The sequence below is a fragment of the Rhinolophus hipposideros genome (genome assembly GCF_964194185.1).
Source record: "Rhinolophus hipposideros genome assembly, chromosome: 19".
Taxonomy (NCBI): Eukaryota; Metazoa; Chordata; class Mammalia; order Chiroptera; family Rhinolophidae; genus Rhinolophus; species Rhinolophus hipposideros.
Window position 1 is genome coordinate 7,752,650 of NC_138065.1, and position 13,306 is coordinate 7,765,955.

A 13,306-nucleotide genomic window follows, 5' to 3' on the forward strand; every position below is an offset into this window, starting at 1 on the left:
GTTCTGGTGACCGATGGCTCCTATAGAAAGGCAGGGAAACGTATGCCAGGTGGAGCAGAATTCCAGAGATCAGTGTCCATCTCTCATCCCCCTCAGCCTGAGGACTCAAAATTTGCATTAGACAGAAAAGAATCTAAAATTGAGCTCATGATGCAAATTCTGAAATGTTGTCTGAGTGTGTGTATACAAGTCATTTGGTCATGAACACCAGTCCTTAACGAGTCTTTTACCAGTTTTAACAAGCAGCAGTTATGCTAAGAGACCAAAAGGTTTTCCCCAGGAAGGAGAAAACCCCATGGTCCACAGGACGTCTGCAGTGCCTTCCTCTGCTCTCGGATTCTTCGTGTCCCAGGAAGTCTCTCCACATTAGGCCCAGTAAGTACTAAATGGGAATCGGATTGTCAGCCATTCACATTGGAGGCCTTCGACCTCATGGCTGTTCTCTTCTTACAGCCAGAAACCAAGGAGCCACTTAGGGTGGAATGAAAACACTGGTTTTTAGTAACTACATTAGCTACTCCTTTAAACATTATCACATCTAACGCTCATACTACCTACGAGGTATTATTTCCCCCACTTTCTAAATCAGGAAGTGAGGCTCAGGGAATATTAAGCAGGTGTAAAAATTGGACCTATTGCTTTCCGTGTTGAGCCGACTTCCCTAAGAGCAGGAGCCTGAACACAAACACCAGGGCGCCCTTTGACTTGAAAATTCACAGGTAAGCCAGGATTCGCCACTGTTCTGGACACGTGACACCTTATATATTCTTAAGTCACTGAGGATCCCAAAGAGCTTTTTGTTACGTGGGTCATATCTAGCACATTTACCAAGTTAGAATTAAAACAGGGACATTTTTTAAGTTTATGTAAAAATAGTAAACCCAGTATATTAACATATATAGATTTTTAATGAAAAGCAAGATCTCTTTTTCTTTGCACATCTCTTTCATGTCTGCCTTGATAGAACCTAGCTGGAATTTCACATCTGCTCTATATTCAGTGTCACTGTATCACACAGCAGGCAGCCTCTAGAAAATTCCACCGTATGCTTATGAGAGCAAAAGGTAAACAGCATCTTCTATTGTTCCCTAGGTCGGGCTGCTATAAGAAACCTGTGTTAGTTTCTTGGGGCTGTCACAACAAACTATACCACAAACCAGGTGGCTTAAGAGAACAGATAATTATTCTCTCACAGTTCAGAACCAGAGGTCTGAAATCAAGGTGTCTGTAGGGCAGGTTCCTTCTGAGGACCGAGTGAGAATTGGTTCTGCACATCTCTCCCGATGTCCGAGGTTGCCAGCAATCCTCGGGCTCCATGGCTGACAGCCGTGTCCTCCAGGCTCTGCCACTGTCTCGGGGCCTTCTCTTCTCTTTGTGTGTTTCTCTGTGACTGTCCTTGTAAGAACACTACCCATTGGATGCAGGGCCCACCCTAGTCCTGAGTGACTTCATCTTAACTGGATTACATCTATAAAGACTCTAATTCGGTCACATCTACAGGTTCTGGCAGACGTGACTTGTATGGGGATAAACCCAGTACAATGTATCCACTAGTTCCCCCAAACGCACACCCATCCCAAGTGCAAAACACATTTACCCCATCCCAGCATTCCCGTCTTCACACATCCCAGCATGAACTCCACATCCCAAATCTCATCTAAGTAGCATCGACTCAAACCTCCCACATATCATCTCAGTGAGACACGGGAGGTGCAGGTATGACCCATCCAGGTTCCCTCTCCACCTGGGGCCTGTGATACTAGAAAACAAGTGTTCAGCTTGTAAAATACAAGCACAGAAAAGACAGCCCCATTCCCTGGTGTAGAGCAAGTCTGCAACCCAGCAGGGCGATTTCCTGAGGTTTCAAGGCCTGAGAACAACCCTGTGCTTGATCTATCTGCCTGGGTCCAGAGGCTTCACCGGCCCCAGCCTCTAGAGGCCATGTCGGTCCCCACCTCCCCATCCTCAACCTCAGAGACAGTCTTACCCTCTGGGCAGCCCGTATCCCACATCCAGAATCTATGGCAGCCATCCTTCCTTTTGTCCTGTCTCTGTCCCCATCAGGCCAGGCTGGCAGTGTTTCTGCTGATACAACATTCCCCCAAAACTGTCAGGCCTTCCGTGGACGTCCAAGAGAGGGTTCTTCACAGTTCCTTACTGGCTAAGCGCATCTGTGTTCCTGGCTTCTGCTGAAATGGTTGATTGTATCCACGGTCACAAACCTAATCTCTCCGGCAGGTTTTTCCGCCCCATGGTGATCTCTCCACAGACCCAAAGATGCCTTATCATCTTTTGCAACAAGGACAGGCTGTGAATTTTCCAAATTATGTGCTGGTTCCTTTTTGCTAACCAGTTCCTTCCTCAATTTCTCCATTTCCTCTTGTATTTTACTATAAGCAGCAAGAAACCAGACCACATCTTCCATATTTTGCTTGGAAACCTCAGCACGGTTTATAAGTTTCACCCAAAAGGAGAACACCATTCAGCCAAGTTTTCGGCCACTTTATAACAGGATCGATTTTCCTCCAGAATCAATCCCATGTTCTTCATTTCTGTCTGAGGTCTCACCAGAAGCACCTTTAATATTCATGTTTCTATCAACACTCTGTTCACGATATAGAAATTCTTTTAAGACGATAGAACCCTTCTCACCGTACCCATTGCTTCCTTCTGAGCCTTCACCAAAATTGCTTTCGATGTCCATATGTCTACCAATAGTCTCTTCAAGATACTCTAGAATTACTCTATCACGCGGCCCAAAATTCTAGCTTTTACCCATCACCAAATTCCAGAGCCACTTCCACATTTTCAGGTATTTCTTACAGCAGCACCCTACTTCAAAATGTTAGTTTCTGGGACTACCGTAACAAATGACCACAAAATGGGTGGCTTAAAACTAAAGATAGTTATTCTTTTGCAGTTCAGGAAGCCAGAGGTCTGAAACCACGGCATTAGAGGGCTGGTTCCTTCTGGAGGCCAAGGAGAATTTGTTCAGGTCTCTCCGTGGCTTCCGTTGGCAGCAGGAATCCCTGGTGCTCCTTGGCTCATATTTGGTGGGTACAAAAGTCATTGCAGTTTTTGCAGTTAGTTTTAACCTTTTAAACCGCAATTCCTTTTGCACCAACCTAATAGTTGCATCGCTCTAATCCCAGCCTCGTGTCCTCACATGGCATTGTTCTAAGGGCAACAGGCATTGGATTTAGGGTCCACCCTAGTTCAGTGTGGCCCCACCTTGTCTGTTTTCTGGAGACAGCCCTCAGTTCCTTGCCACCTGGGCCTCTCCTTAGGGAATCTCTCAACATGGTGACTTGATCCATGAGCGCAAGCCAGGAGAGCCAGGGGGTGTGAGCGTGGCAACATTCATGGTGTTTCATCCTTACCTTGGGGAGACACGTACATTTGCTGTATTCTGTTCTTCAGAAGCCAGTCGCCGGGTCCAGCCCACACTTCAGGGGCAGCCAGAGCTGGGCTCCGCCGAGGCTTGGGCCAGGGCCTATTGGGCCAGGCGTGCTCTGTCCTAAAACACGAGAGCTGCTGGGACCCCACAACACCCCAGAAATAATGTGACAGGGCTTAGGACAAAAGGGGATGCTGCCCTTGGGAACCTGGGTCTCATCTCAAAACTTAGGATCTTCCATTATGAGGGAAGGGGACGGATTGTGGACAGTGTGTAGGCCAGCTGGCTTCTGCCTCGGCTCCCGCTGGTGTGGCCCGGGAAGGCAGCTCTGAGCAGGCTCACGGGTTATAGCTGATAGGTGAGGGATACGCTAGTTACAGTCCTGTACCCAGGGACAGACACCACTGCCTCCTTGGTCACTGTCCTACACCCTCTGATTCACTGGATTTCTTTGGGACGAGATATGACTTACGACACTTGCTACTGAGAAAGAATTTAATATCAAATACACGAAGCATTTAATTTCCAGCCAATGAATCTCAAAATTGTTAAGCATATCTTCTTTACCTGGACACACACACACACACACACACTCACACTCTCTTTTAAATAAGCTTAGACGTCATCCTTGTAATAAACCACTCACGAAGCTTTCCTCCATGGTATTACATAATAAGCGGTTCCTGAGTTACTTTGAAGTTGACACCAACCCTACCACTACTGAGTCAGAAGTCCTTTTAAGGAAAATGTAGACAAAGGCACTACATTTCAGTTCTAAGTCAATGTTAAAATTAGCTTCTCCCTCTTTTTCCTCTTCCTCTTCTTCTCTTCCAACTGGCTGGTAGCATCAGCAAAAAACATAACTTCGCTTCTTGCCTCACATTCCCTCTTGAGATAATCGAGACCCGCCATGTTGAAGCCGATGACATCCTGGGGAGGAATACGAGAAAGATTCAACAAACCTTCCCTCACTTGAGCTCAATGTCGCGGCATGTGTGAGTCAGGAGAAGCAACGCTTCCCGTGTTAGTCCTCCTTCCTCCCCGTCTACGGCCTTCCCTTGTCTTCCTGTTCCTCTCAGTTCCAGTGAAACCTTCCCTAACATACGGACGTCGGTCTGGTCAACCCGCCCGGGATAAGGCCCGGCACCCTCGGCTGCGCCCAAGTCTCGTTCACGTGGGATTCTCCCCGCTGTTGTTATGTCCACCAGCACACTTACCCGGACTTGGCCGACTTTCGAAAGCGTCGTCTCCTTCAATTTCTCAATCACTGGCACGAGCATCTGGTTGCTAGTGATTTGCCCGAAGTGAATCCTCAGAAAAACAAAACAGAGTCGTGTTACAAAGGCGTAGTGGTCTGGCTCCTCTTACCCTTCTAGAAATAGCAAATAGACCCATCAAAGCAAAAAATAATAATAGTAGAAAGATTTTACTGTATCATTGGAGTCTAGAAATGCTTCTAGCAAAAAAAAAACCTAGTTTCTTCCCTCCTATTCAGTTCCAGCTGATGACAATTTAAAAAATACTGTCCTAAACCTTATCACTTGCTCAAACTCTGCCCTAAAGTACCAGGACGCCATTGATGAATCCATGCGCCTTTAACTTTCATTCACCTTCACTCTCAGTTGTGATCTGCCGTATCTACCTGCGAGGTAGTACCCATCTCTCCCCGTGATACGCTACAAGTACTCGTGGTGCTTCTCTTAGAATCAGTAACCCGGATTCAACAGCACATATGCCGTAGCAACAGGATTATTAGGAATACTGCTGAATATGAGTTTATGTCTTCACAACTTGCCCCCAGTTCTGAATATGGCAACAGAATAATACAAACATCATTTCCGATGATATAAAATATGAACATATCAGTTGTTCCTCTTTTGCTACTATCTTGACAGAACACAAGGAATGGCGAGTTAAGATCATGAAAACAATTCACTAAATGATTTTTCTTGTGTTTTTTTTTTTTTTTTTAAACCATTTGGCATTGGCTGACCAGTTTTTGTTTTGTACTCATAACAGCCTTGTAACGAATACTCAGTTTGTCTCTATTGCTGTTCTCCACTGTAACAGCTCAGGCTGAAGGGCAGAGCGGGAGACAAGAAGAATCTACTCTTGACCCTTTGGACACATATTCTCCGCAATTACAGAGTAAGGAGATTTCTTGCTTCTTAGGAATATAATCTGATATCTTCTTTATGTTTCTTAGTTCCCTCTATGTATGCCCCTACTTTTCCATTTGTACCTGTAGAGACCTGGACGATAAACTGCCGATTCCTTAATATGCCGTTATGAGAACAAAACAAAACCATTAGCTTAAACTAAACAGTTAAAATGCAACACCAGATGAGGCACACTGGCGTTCAGTCATGGGCTGCCAGCAGACTGACTAGACCCAGAGCGTCTGTGTCCCACGCAGCCTGGAGGCCTCCACGGGTTCGGCACCCCTGAGCGATCTATTATCCTGCCTCACAGCATCTCATGTTACTTCAAGAGGCTTCGCGAGCCGTGTTTTAAGGATAAGACTGATTCCAAAGGATGAGAAATAATTGTGTCAAGCAGCGCCGAAATTCTGTCACACTCGGTGACACTGCAGCCTCAGAGTTTTTAATTCCAAAGCGTTGGCAGCTTCAGGTAAGGGTAATGCCCAGTAGACACAGTATTTTTGGAAAAGGGTGTTACCTGAGGAGGAAAAAGAGGCACCTACACAGAAGTTCAATATCAGAGCCCAGCTGGATGAATTCATTGAAGAGTTTAAGAACGTCTGGGACGTAAGAGAAAGGTAACACAAGCAGGGATTCCTCCAGCTCACTGAAGAAGAAAACACACACATTAAAAATGCCACATTTCTTAACATGGTCAATTTTTCAGTCTTTTTCCCTACTATTTTTCCTGCTTCGTTTCTTCAATGGCTCTTACCTATTCAGAATTAAATTAAATATTCACCTATATTCTAGATGGTTCTCTCTTTTCAGTGTTTTGGTTTTTGTATTTTAATCTAGTGCATGCATTTTGGTCCATGGCATTGTGTTCTTTCAGATGCCCAATTTCTCCAAAGCCTTTTGTTGACTATTCCATCTTTATGTGATGCTTCTTTGATCATTTATGGAGTCCTTACATTTCGTCGAGTCTGTTCCAGGGCTTCTGAGACGGTTTAGAATGATCAATTGATTGTGACAACAATCCTGTACTATTTTATTTTTGCTAATTTTACAGTTTTTAAATCTAGAATAGATTCTGGTTTTGGTTTGTTTTACTTTTGCTAATTTTACAGTTTTTAAATCTAGAATAGATTCTGGTTTTGGTTTGTTTTACTTTTTTGGAACTAGCTCTAGTCTCATTGCATCAACCCCAATTAGAAATCTCAAGAGGATTTCAATTGGAATCAAAACCTATAAATTCATTTAAGAAAAACTGAATCTTTAAAACACAGAATCTTCCCACTTGGGAATGCACTGTACCTCCATGAATCTAAATTTTCTTTCCCATTTCTCTAGTGAGGTGTTCCACCATTGTCCTCAGACAAGTCCTGTTCATTTCTTGTGTGGGACACATACTTACATATTGTGATTTGTTATGAAAAGTGATAACTTTCAGTAGGTCAAACTCACAAATAAAATCAAAGGGAAAATCACAAACAAGAAACATTATTTCAAAAGTAGATGACAAGATAATTAAAAATCAGTAAGAGAAACTACTAAAAAGCACAAGAAAGGGAAAGTAACGAAACGTTCACAGGAAAAAATTAAAATGGCTAACAACTATGATAAAATTTTAACTCTCTTAATAATGAAAAGAACTAAAAAGAATACAGTGCAATTTTTTGCCTCTCAAACTGGCAAGAATTTTTTAAAGCCTGGTAAAATCCAGTACGACAAGCACTCTGGAAAGTAATTCAGCACTATAACCTTTAAAAAGTTTGTGCCCATTGATCTGTTATTAGACTGCTAGATCTTAAGAAAAATAATTAACGATGACAAAGATTTCATGTAAAGGTATTCACTGCAGTTGTATTGACAATAGCCAAAACAAATGCAACATCCAATAGTCATTTGTTCAATGGAGTATTTTGAATCAATTCAATGACGTGTTTTTGAAGACTATTAATAACATAAGCAAATTCTCAGGAAATATTCTGTGAAAAAGGACAGGATACAAAATCGTATACAGTATGATTCCAATTGTGTATGTACACAGAAAATAAGCCAGAGGAAATAAAACTACAAAAATGTCAACAGTTGGTACCTCCAACTAAATTATAGAGTATTTCATTGCCTACAATGCAAAGTAGCATTTCCCTTCCTTTGTGCTTGAAAGTATCTCCCTTCATATTTCGGGAGGAGCCTCCTAGTTCTACTTCAAATAGAACATTATAATGAATTACTTTCCAGAAAAATTTTGACATAGTTAAACCTAGAGGGATGATAACCATCAGTTATAATTTCTATTTATCTCATGTTTAGATAGGTAATTTGATAGATTTTGTTAGCTGACAAATTGTAATAATTGTGCCCTGGCACTCACCTTGACCTGATTCCTTTAAAAATCTCCAACACATAAGCTGAAGGCTACAAAGGAAGGATAACAGCATTAGTGAGCCCCTTGACTGGTTTCTACTGAAGCTAATTTCCATCTCCTAAAATCCACGATGCCTCTCATACGAGACACGGTGTCCTAAAATGGTGCAACACACATGGAATTTCAGTCGTCAGATCTGGGTCCACAACCCAGCTTTGCCACTTAGCAGCTGTTACCTTCTATCTACAAGTCCTGCCGTATCTATAAAAGGAAGACACCCCGATTCACACCATTACTGTGATCAGTAAGACATCCAAGTACGGTGAAGTCATTAGGGATTGCTAGACAAGCACACATTCCCCCGTCACTCCCTCTCTCTCCTTCTTTATCTGACTATGCCAACTTTTCTTCCCAAACCTTCAATTTCAGTGTTCCCTGAGATGAACAGACTCTTCAGAGGGCCTTGCAGACTGACCGCAAATGCACACTAGGGAATACAAGACAGCCAGGCCAGCCCAACCAAAAAGGATGACTTGGGCATTACACTGAAATAGTCATTTGAAATATTAATACAAAATACCCCAGAGGATTCCAGTATCCAAGAGAGGTTTGTAACGACAAAGTAATCCCCAGTACATCTATCTCAAAGCAGAAAGTCTCTTCACCTCCTCTTACCCCTGAGAATAACTTGTGAATAAAGAAGGGAAGTCTGGTAGACATTCTACTCACGGAGATATTGCCGTAAGCCATCAGGATGGGGTTGGTGGGAAGTGGAACCTACGAAAAATGATTGAATCAAATCGTTAAAAAAACGAGACTCAGATAGTGCCTTTTCACAGGCAGGGTGATAATAATATTTTACATTTCGAAAGGGAAACGAGGGACCCTAAAAACTGTAAAAGTATAAAAGAATTATCAGGCCTTTTGGTTTCCATAGCGCTTTTTTTTTTATATGAATCCGTTTGGGCAAAACATCTCATCTAGAAATCTGAGATGGTTACCCAGCCTCCCAAATCAAACTAGGAGCCTGAGTTTCTACTTATTGCAACCATCATCTCGGTCCACAGTTTCCTGCCCGCCCCTTTTTATTAAGACCCAGCTTCCTCTCTCCAGTTCCTCAATTCCTTCTAATGTTTGAATCAGAAAAAAACTCTGACATTTATCTCGTTTCCTGATCTGAGTTAATAATAAATTCCAAAATGGTGGTTTTCTTCTCAGGAACTGTCTCTGTTTAAAGGGTCTCCCAGAGTATAGCTTAACGTGCTATCTTACCTCTTTCCCTGCTGCTTTACAAATGGCTCTGTGTTCTTTCATTTTTGCAGTTTCCTCTCGGTATAGCTCAATAGCCTCCATGATCCTCTCAGCCTACACAGATGACGACAAAGGACAGAAATCACCACAACACATTCCATCATCCCAGGACACTGCAACTGAAGGCCTGATTAGAAAATTACCGAATCGCTTGACTCATTTTAATAAAGATGGCTGACAGAGTGCCAAACAGCACTGAGACATCTTTGGTTTTTCTTTTTTCTCTTCTTTCTAATTTACAGGGAGGAGACGAAGTGTTGTGGATTCAGGTAAAAACGTCTATGGACACCTGAGTAGGGCAGCTTCCAGAACATCTGGAAACTGCTTTCCGGAGATCAAGCTTTCCTTTCTACAAACCACGCGCTGATCAAACAGGTCAGCAACACTCTGTCCTTGGTTTCAAGGAAGGAAATCAGGTTTTGATCTCCATCTATCAATTTAATCAACTGTGCCACAAAAGGACTGTTGGGTTGATAAGACTTTTACTGAAAAGTTCAGATCCAATTTAAAAAAAGAAAAATGAGAAACTGCATTCTGTATCAACTTACTGCTTTGACTGTTTCAATCGTTTTCTTGCCAGTAAAGTAATTTTCACCTTGAGTCTCTCCCGGAACCTGCCAGAAACAGAGAGATCCTTGAACAATATCGGTGACAAGCATTAAAGAGCCGCTGCATTAACTGTATATTCATAAAAGAACAGGCATTATTATTTTAGGATCATGACAGTAGCACTGTTACCAGCTACCATTAACTGAGTGTACTTAGTAAATGCCAGACACCCTTGTGTTATAAGTATTTTGTATGTGTTGTAAGAATGTCCTGCTCTACAAATGTTTAAAGATAATGCCCAATTTCTCAATTTTTTTTCCTAATTTTTATTTTTGTTCTACAGTGAAATAATTCCCTGAAGCCTCCTTATAAAAAACAAACAACAAAAAACGGCCAGAATGACAGTCATTCAATACCAAATCTGGTCAATTGTTTGTCCCACAAAATCAGGATATATATAGCGGAATAAAAAGGGACCACACAGCTTCTTTCCCATTTCAGCTGGTGATGACTTCAGCGTCTGGCCCCAACTCAAATTCCATTAGAAATTCTTCAGATTACAGTAAATGCCGGCCACATTGTGACAGGGCACAATCTCAGGGCCCGAGAGATTGACTTACTGCTGGTTGGTCTTCTTTGGCCACACTCTCCTCATATTCTGCTTCCCTTTGCTGCCAAGAGATAAGATAGAAATTAATTGGAAAGAAAGAAACATGGCCCCTATGCGCAGTGAAATGAGACAGAAATTGCTTCTTTCCAAATGCAACCCCCTAATGGCGTCTGCCTCTGCCTAATGGCGCCAGCATCTCGTGAAGGTCCTGGAACTTGCACTGACTGAGGCGTAACTGCACTAAAAAGGAAACATCAGCTGGGACAGCGTGTCTGATACCCACCAGCATTTGTAAGCAAGGCTCAAATCCTTACCATCTCCCTTTCTTCCTCAAGAATAAGAGGCTCCCTTGTTCTCTCCCAAAGTCTCAGAGATTTGTCATGGGATGAGGACACCACGTAGTCTCCATTGGGGCTGACAGCCAAGCACCATATTTCCTGGTGATGCCCCTGGAGAGAGAGAACCAACCAAAACGTTCCCAGACTGATGCGTGCTACATTAGTGCGAGACCCACACTGTGTTCAAAGTGGCTCCCTGGTGCGGAGCAGACAGAGCAGGACAGGGTTACCTCCAGAGTCTGGATGTGTTCAAATCGGTCCGCATCCCACTGCTTGATCTTCCGGTCTTTCCCAGCAGTGAAGAAGAGGTGAGACTTAGGTACAAACTGTAGGTACATCACACTGAAAAGTGCGAGAAGCATGCACATGTCATCAAGAGCCACGTGATTCAAAAGTCTCACACAGAGCTTTGCATCGCTACTTCGAGAGTGTCTCTATAGTTGACACTTTTAAATGGATGACTGTCTGAGAACTCTACGTAACAGACAGATTCTCAAGCAAAATGGTACCTACAGGTGACTCAAAGGGAACGGACTGCACTACCTGTCGTCGTGTGCAAAGAGGGACTTGTGGCAGTCCCCAAAGTCCAGACCCCAGATTTTCACATTCCTGTCAGCAGAGCCAGTCGCTATCAGGGCTCCGTCCTACGAGGGAGAGAATGAATCACTGATTTTCTGAAACTCTGTAAATTAGATAAAGAAAAGCTAACCAGCATATTCCGCCCATTTCTTCCAAAACCATTAAAGTCAAAGCCACAAAGGAACAGCTCCTCCCAAGAGCACCTACTTCTTTGCTTTTACCTACAGACTGACTTAAAAGCTTGTTAAGGGAAAACAAGAACTCTGTGGCTTAACTGTTCTCGTACTGCTGCAGGGCAAGTTGTGCCTTGACGGAGGTGATCTACTTACTCAGTCACACAGACAGGAAAAAGAATCTCTGATCTGTCATAGGGTTTCCCAGGAGAGAGCAAGACGAAAAGTGAAGGAAAGAATGAGGCTGGGAAAGAATCGACTAGAATGTTAGGTCCGAGCCTTTTATCTCATGTTACCTATCACTGTTTCTCTTATTCTTCCTGTTTCAGTGGTTAGCTAATTCAAATGGTTAGCTACATAACAGGAAAATAAGAAATATTTTAAACACCAACTTATTCTGTTAATGCTCTGATCACAGATAGCTGGGGCACTGGTGTCACCATGTCACACAGACTCGACATTGTTTTTGAATATATATAGTCACCCCTAATCAAAACTAGACAGCGCAAAAATATGATTTTGGTCAAAAGACTAAAAGTATACAGTATGCAAAATACTGTAAATATCCAAATATAAAGCTAAGTTCCTTCTTCCTCACCAATATCATCTTTCAGAACAAAGGGGGGTGCCTTTTTCAAAGTCTTTCATATTGTAGGGTACTCTACCAATTACAGTATTTTAGCCAACAAAATACTATTTGGAAATGCCACAACAGGGAGTTGGTTATGAGGACTAATTCAGGTATTTGTGAAAATATTCTGAAGGCATTAAAGTAGCATATTTGAGGAATGATTACAATGTATATTGGTTTATGATTTTGGGGGCAGAAAGTCATGTACAACCGAAAGAAAAGATAAATATTCTAAAATGAAGATATTAAACCAAGACCTAAGAAAACGCTTTAGGAAAAAACAACAACTTGTTACCGAGACACTATTTATACTTTACTTACATATGAGATGTCCATGCATATAACAGGCAGTTTGTGTCCATACAGTGAGAGAAAAAACTAAATGTGAAAAAAAGAATACAAATAATTCGTGTGTGTCTATAAAACACAGGCATCACTTACTACATGTGGATCGAAACTACAACTTTAAAATACAGGGCTAAAACCTGTTCTGGATTGTTCTCTATCTTTATCTTCAAAGAAGACGACGACACCACTGGAGGCGGCTCGTACAGACCCTGCGTGCCCTAACCAGACCCTGGCAACACAGTGGGACCAGAAGCCTCCTGCCTCAGTCAGACATGGCGCAGATGTTTGCTGGATCTCTCAGCTGAAAAGACCCTGCAGCACCGGTTTCCCACTGTTCCCAGCCCTAGCAACTCTCTGGGCGTAGGGCCCAGTAATCTGTATTTTAAAAACAACCCAAACAATCCAGAGATAGAGCGAAATGTGGAATCACTGCCCAGGACACCTAGCGATGCCCCTAAAACTACTGGCTACGGACAGGTTGTCTGAACATACGGACTATCACCTGTTTTAAGCAAAAGCTAGGAACCAAAGGATTCTTTTGAAACTTGAGCTTTCCTAGTGCAGCTATAATGTTTTGATTCACATGCCAACTGTGAGAAAGACACTACTGGTTGGCACAGTCAAGGTCCCTTTATAGTGTCAACCCAAGGCCAGTCAGAAGAAAGAAAACTGCCCCCGGAGTAACCACTACACCTTTAAAGTGTCAACGTAGAAAATGTTCACAGTACAGTCCAGCAGAGACACGGCCAACAGCTTCTGATTGGGGGAGTAACTGACACACAGCACATCTTCATCCAGCTGCAAGATTCGGGTTTGCTTCACAGAAAGTCTAGCACCACAGAAAGCATCAAGAAA

At 42.7% G+C, this 13,306-nt stretch overlaps 2 protein-coding genes across 7 annotated transcripts in view; one reads left to right on the forward strand and one right to left on the reverse strand.

Moving 5' to 3' along the window:
• SPAG17 (sperm associated antigen 17) overlaps window positions 1-10,080 on the forward strand; it is a 166,552-nt gene extending 156,472 nt beyond the window's left edge. For 2 of the 5 annotated variants that reach the window (XM_081026597.1, XM_081026599.1), the window contains 2 exons: window positions 231-375; window positions 9,235-10,080. In XM_081026597.1, coding sequence (XP_080882723.1) covers window positions 231-370 — 140 coding nt within the window. In that variant the 3' untranslated portion in view covers window positions 371-375; window positions 9,235-10,080. Of the gene's footprint in view, window positions 1-230; window positions 376-2,920; window positions 3,054-5,467; window positions 5,546-9,234 lie in introns of those variants that run through there. The other 3 variants (XR_013991777.1, XR_013991776.1, XM_081026598.1) reach the window with 3 other exon arrangements.
• Window positions 3,877-13,306, reverse strand: part of WDR3 (WD repeat domain 3) — a 28,074-nt gene continuing 18,644 nt past the window's right edge. For both annotated transcript variants that reach the window (XM_081026600.1, XM_081026601.1), the window contains exons 15-27: window positions 13,145-13,280; window positions 12,425-12,481; window positions 11,264-11,364; window positions 10,951-11,062; window positions 10,697-10,831; window positions 10,393-10,443; window positions 9,772-9,837; window positions 9,185-9,277; window positions 8,642-8,689; window positions 7,919-7,962; window positions 6,077-6,205; window positions 4,615-4,708; window positions 3,877-4,327 (exon numbers count right to left, since the gene is read on the reverse strand). In XM_081026600.1, the coding sequence (XP_080882726.1) occupies window positions 4,172-4,327; window positions 4,615-4,708; window positions 6,077-6,205; window positions 7,919-7,962; window positions 8,642-8,689; window positions 9,185-9,277; window positions 9,772-9,837; window positions 10,393-10,443; window positions 10,697-10,831; window positions 10,951-11,062; window positions 11,264-11,364; window positions 12,425-12,481; window positions 13,145-13,280 (1,222 nt within the window). In that variant the 3' untranslated portion in view covers window positions 3,877-4,171. The remainder of the gene's footprint in view (window positions 4,328-4,614; window positions 4,709-6,076; window positions 6,206-7,918; window positions 7,963-8,641; window positions 8,690-9,184; window positions 9,278-9,771; window positions 9,838-10,392; window positions 10,444-10,696; window positions 10,832-10,950; window positions 11,063-11,263; window positions 11,365-12,424; window positions 12,482-13,144; window positions 13,281-13,306) is intronic.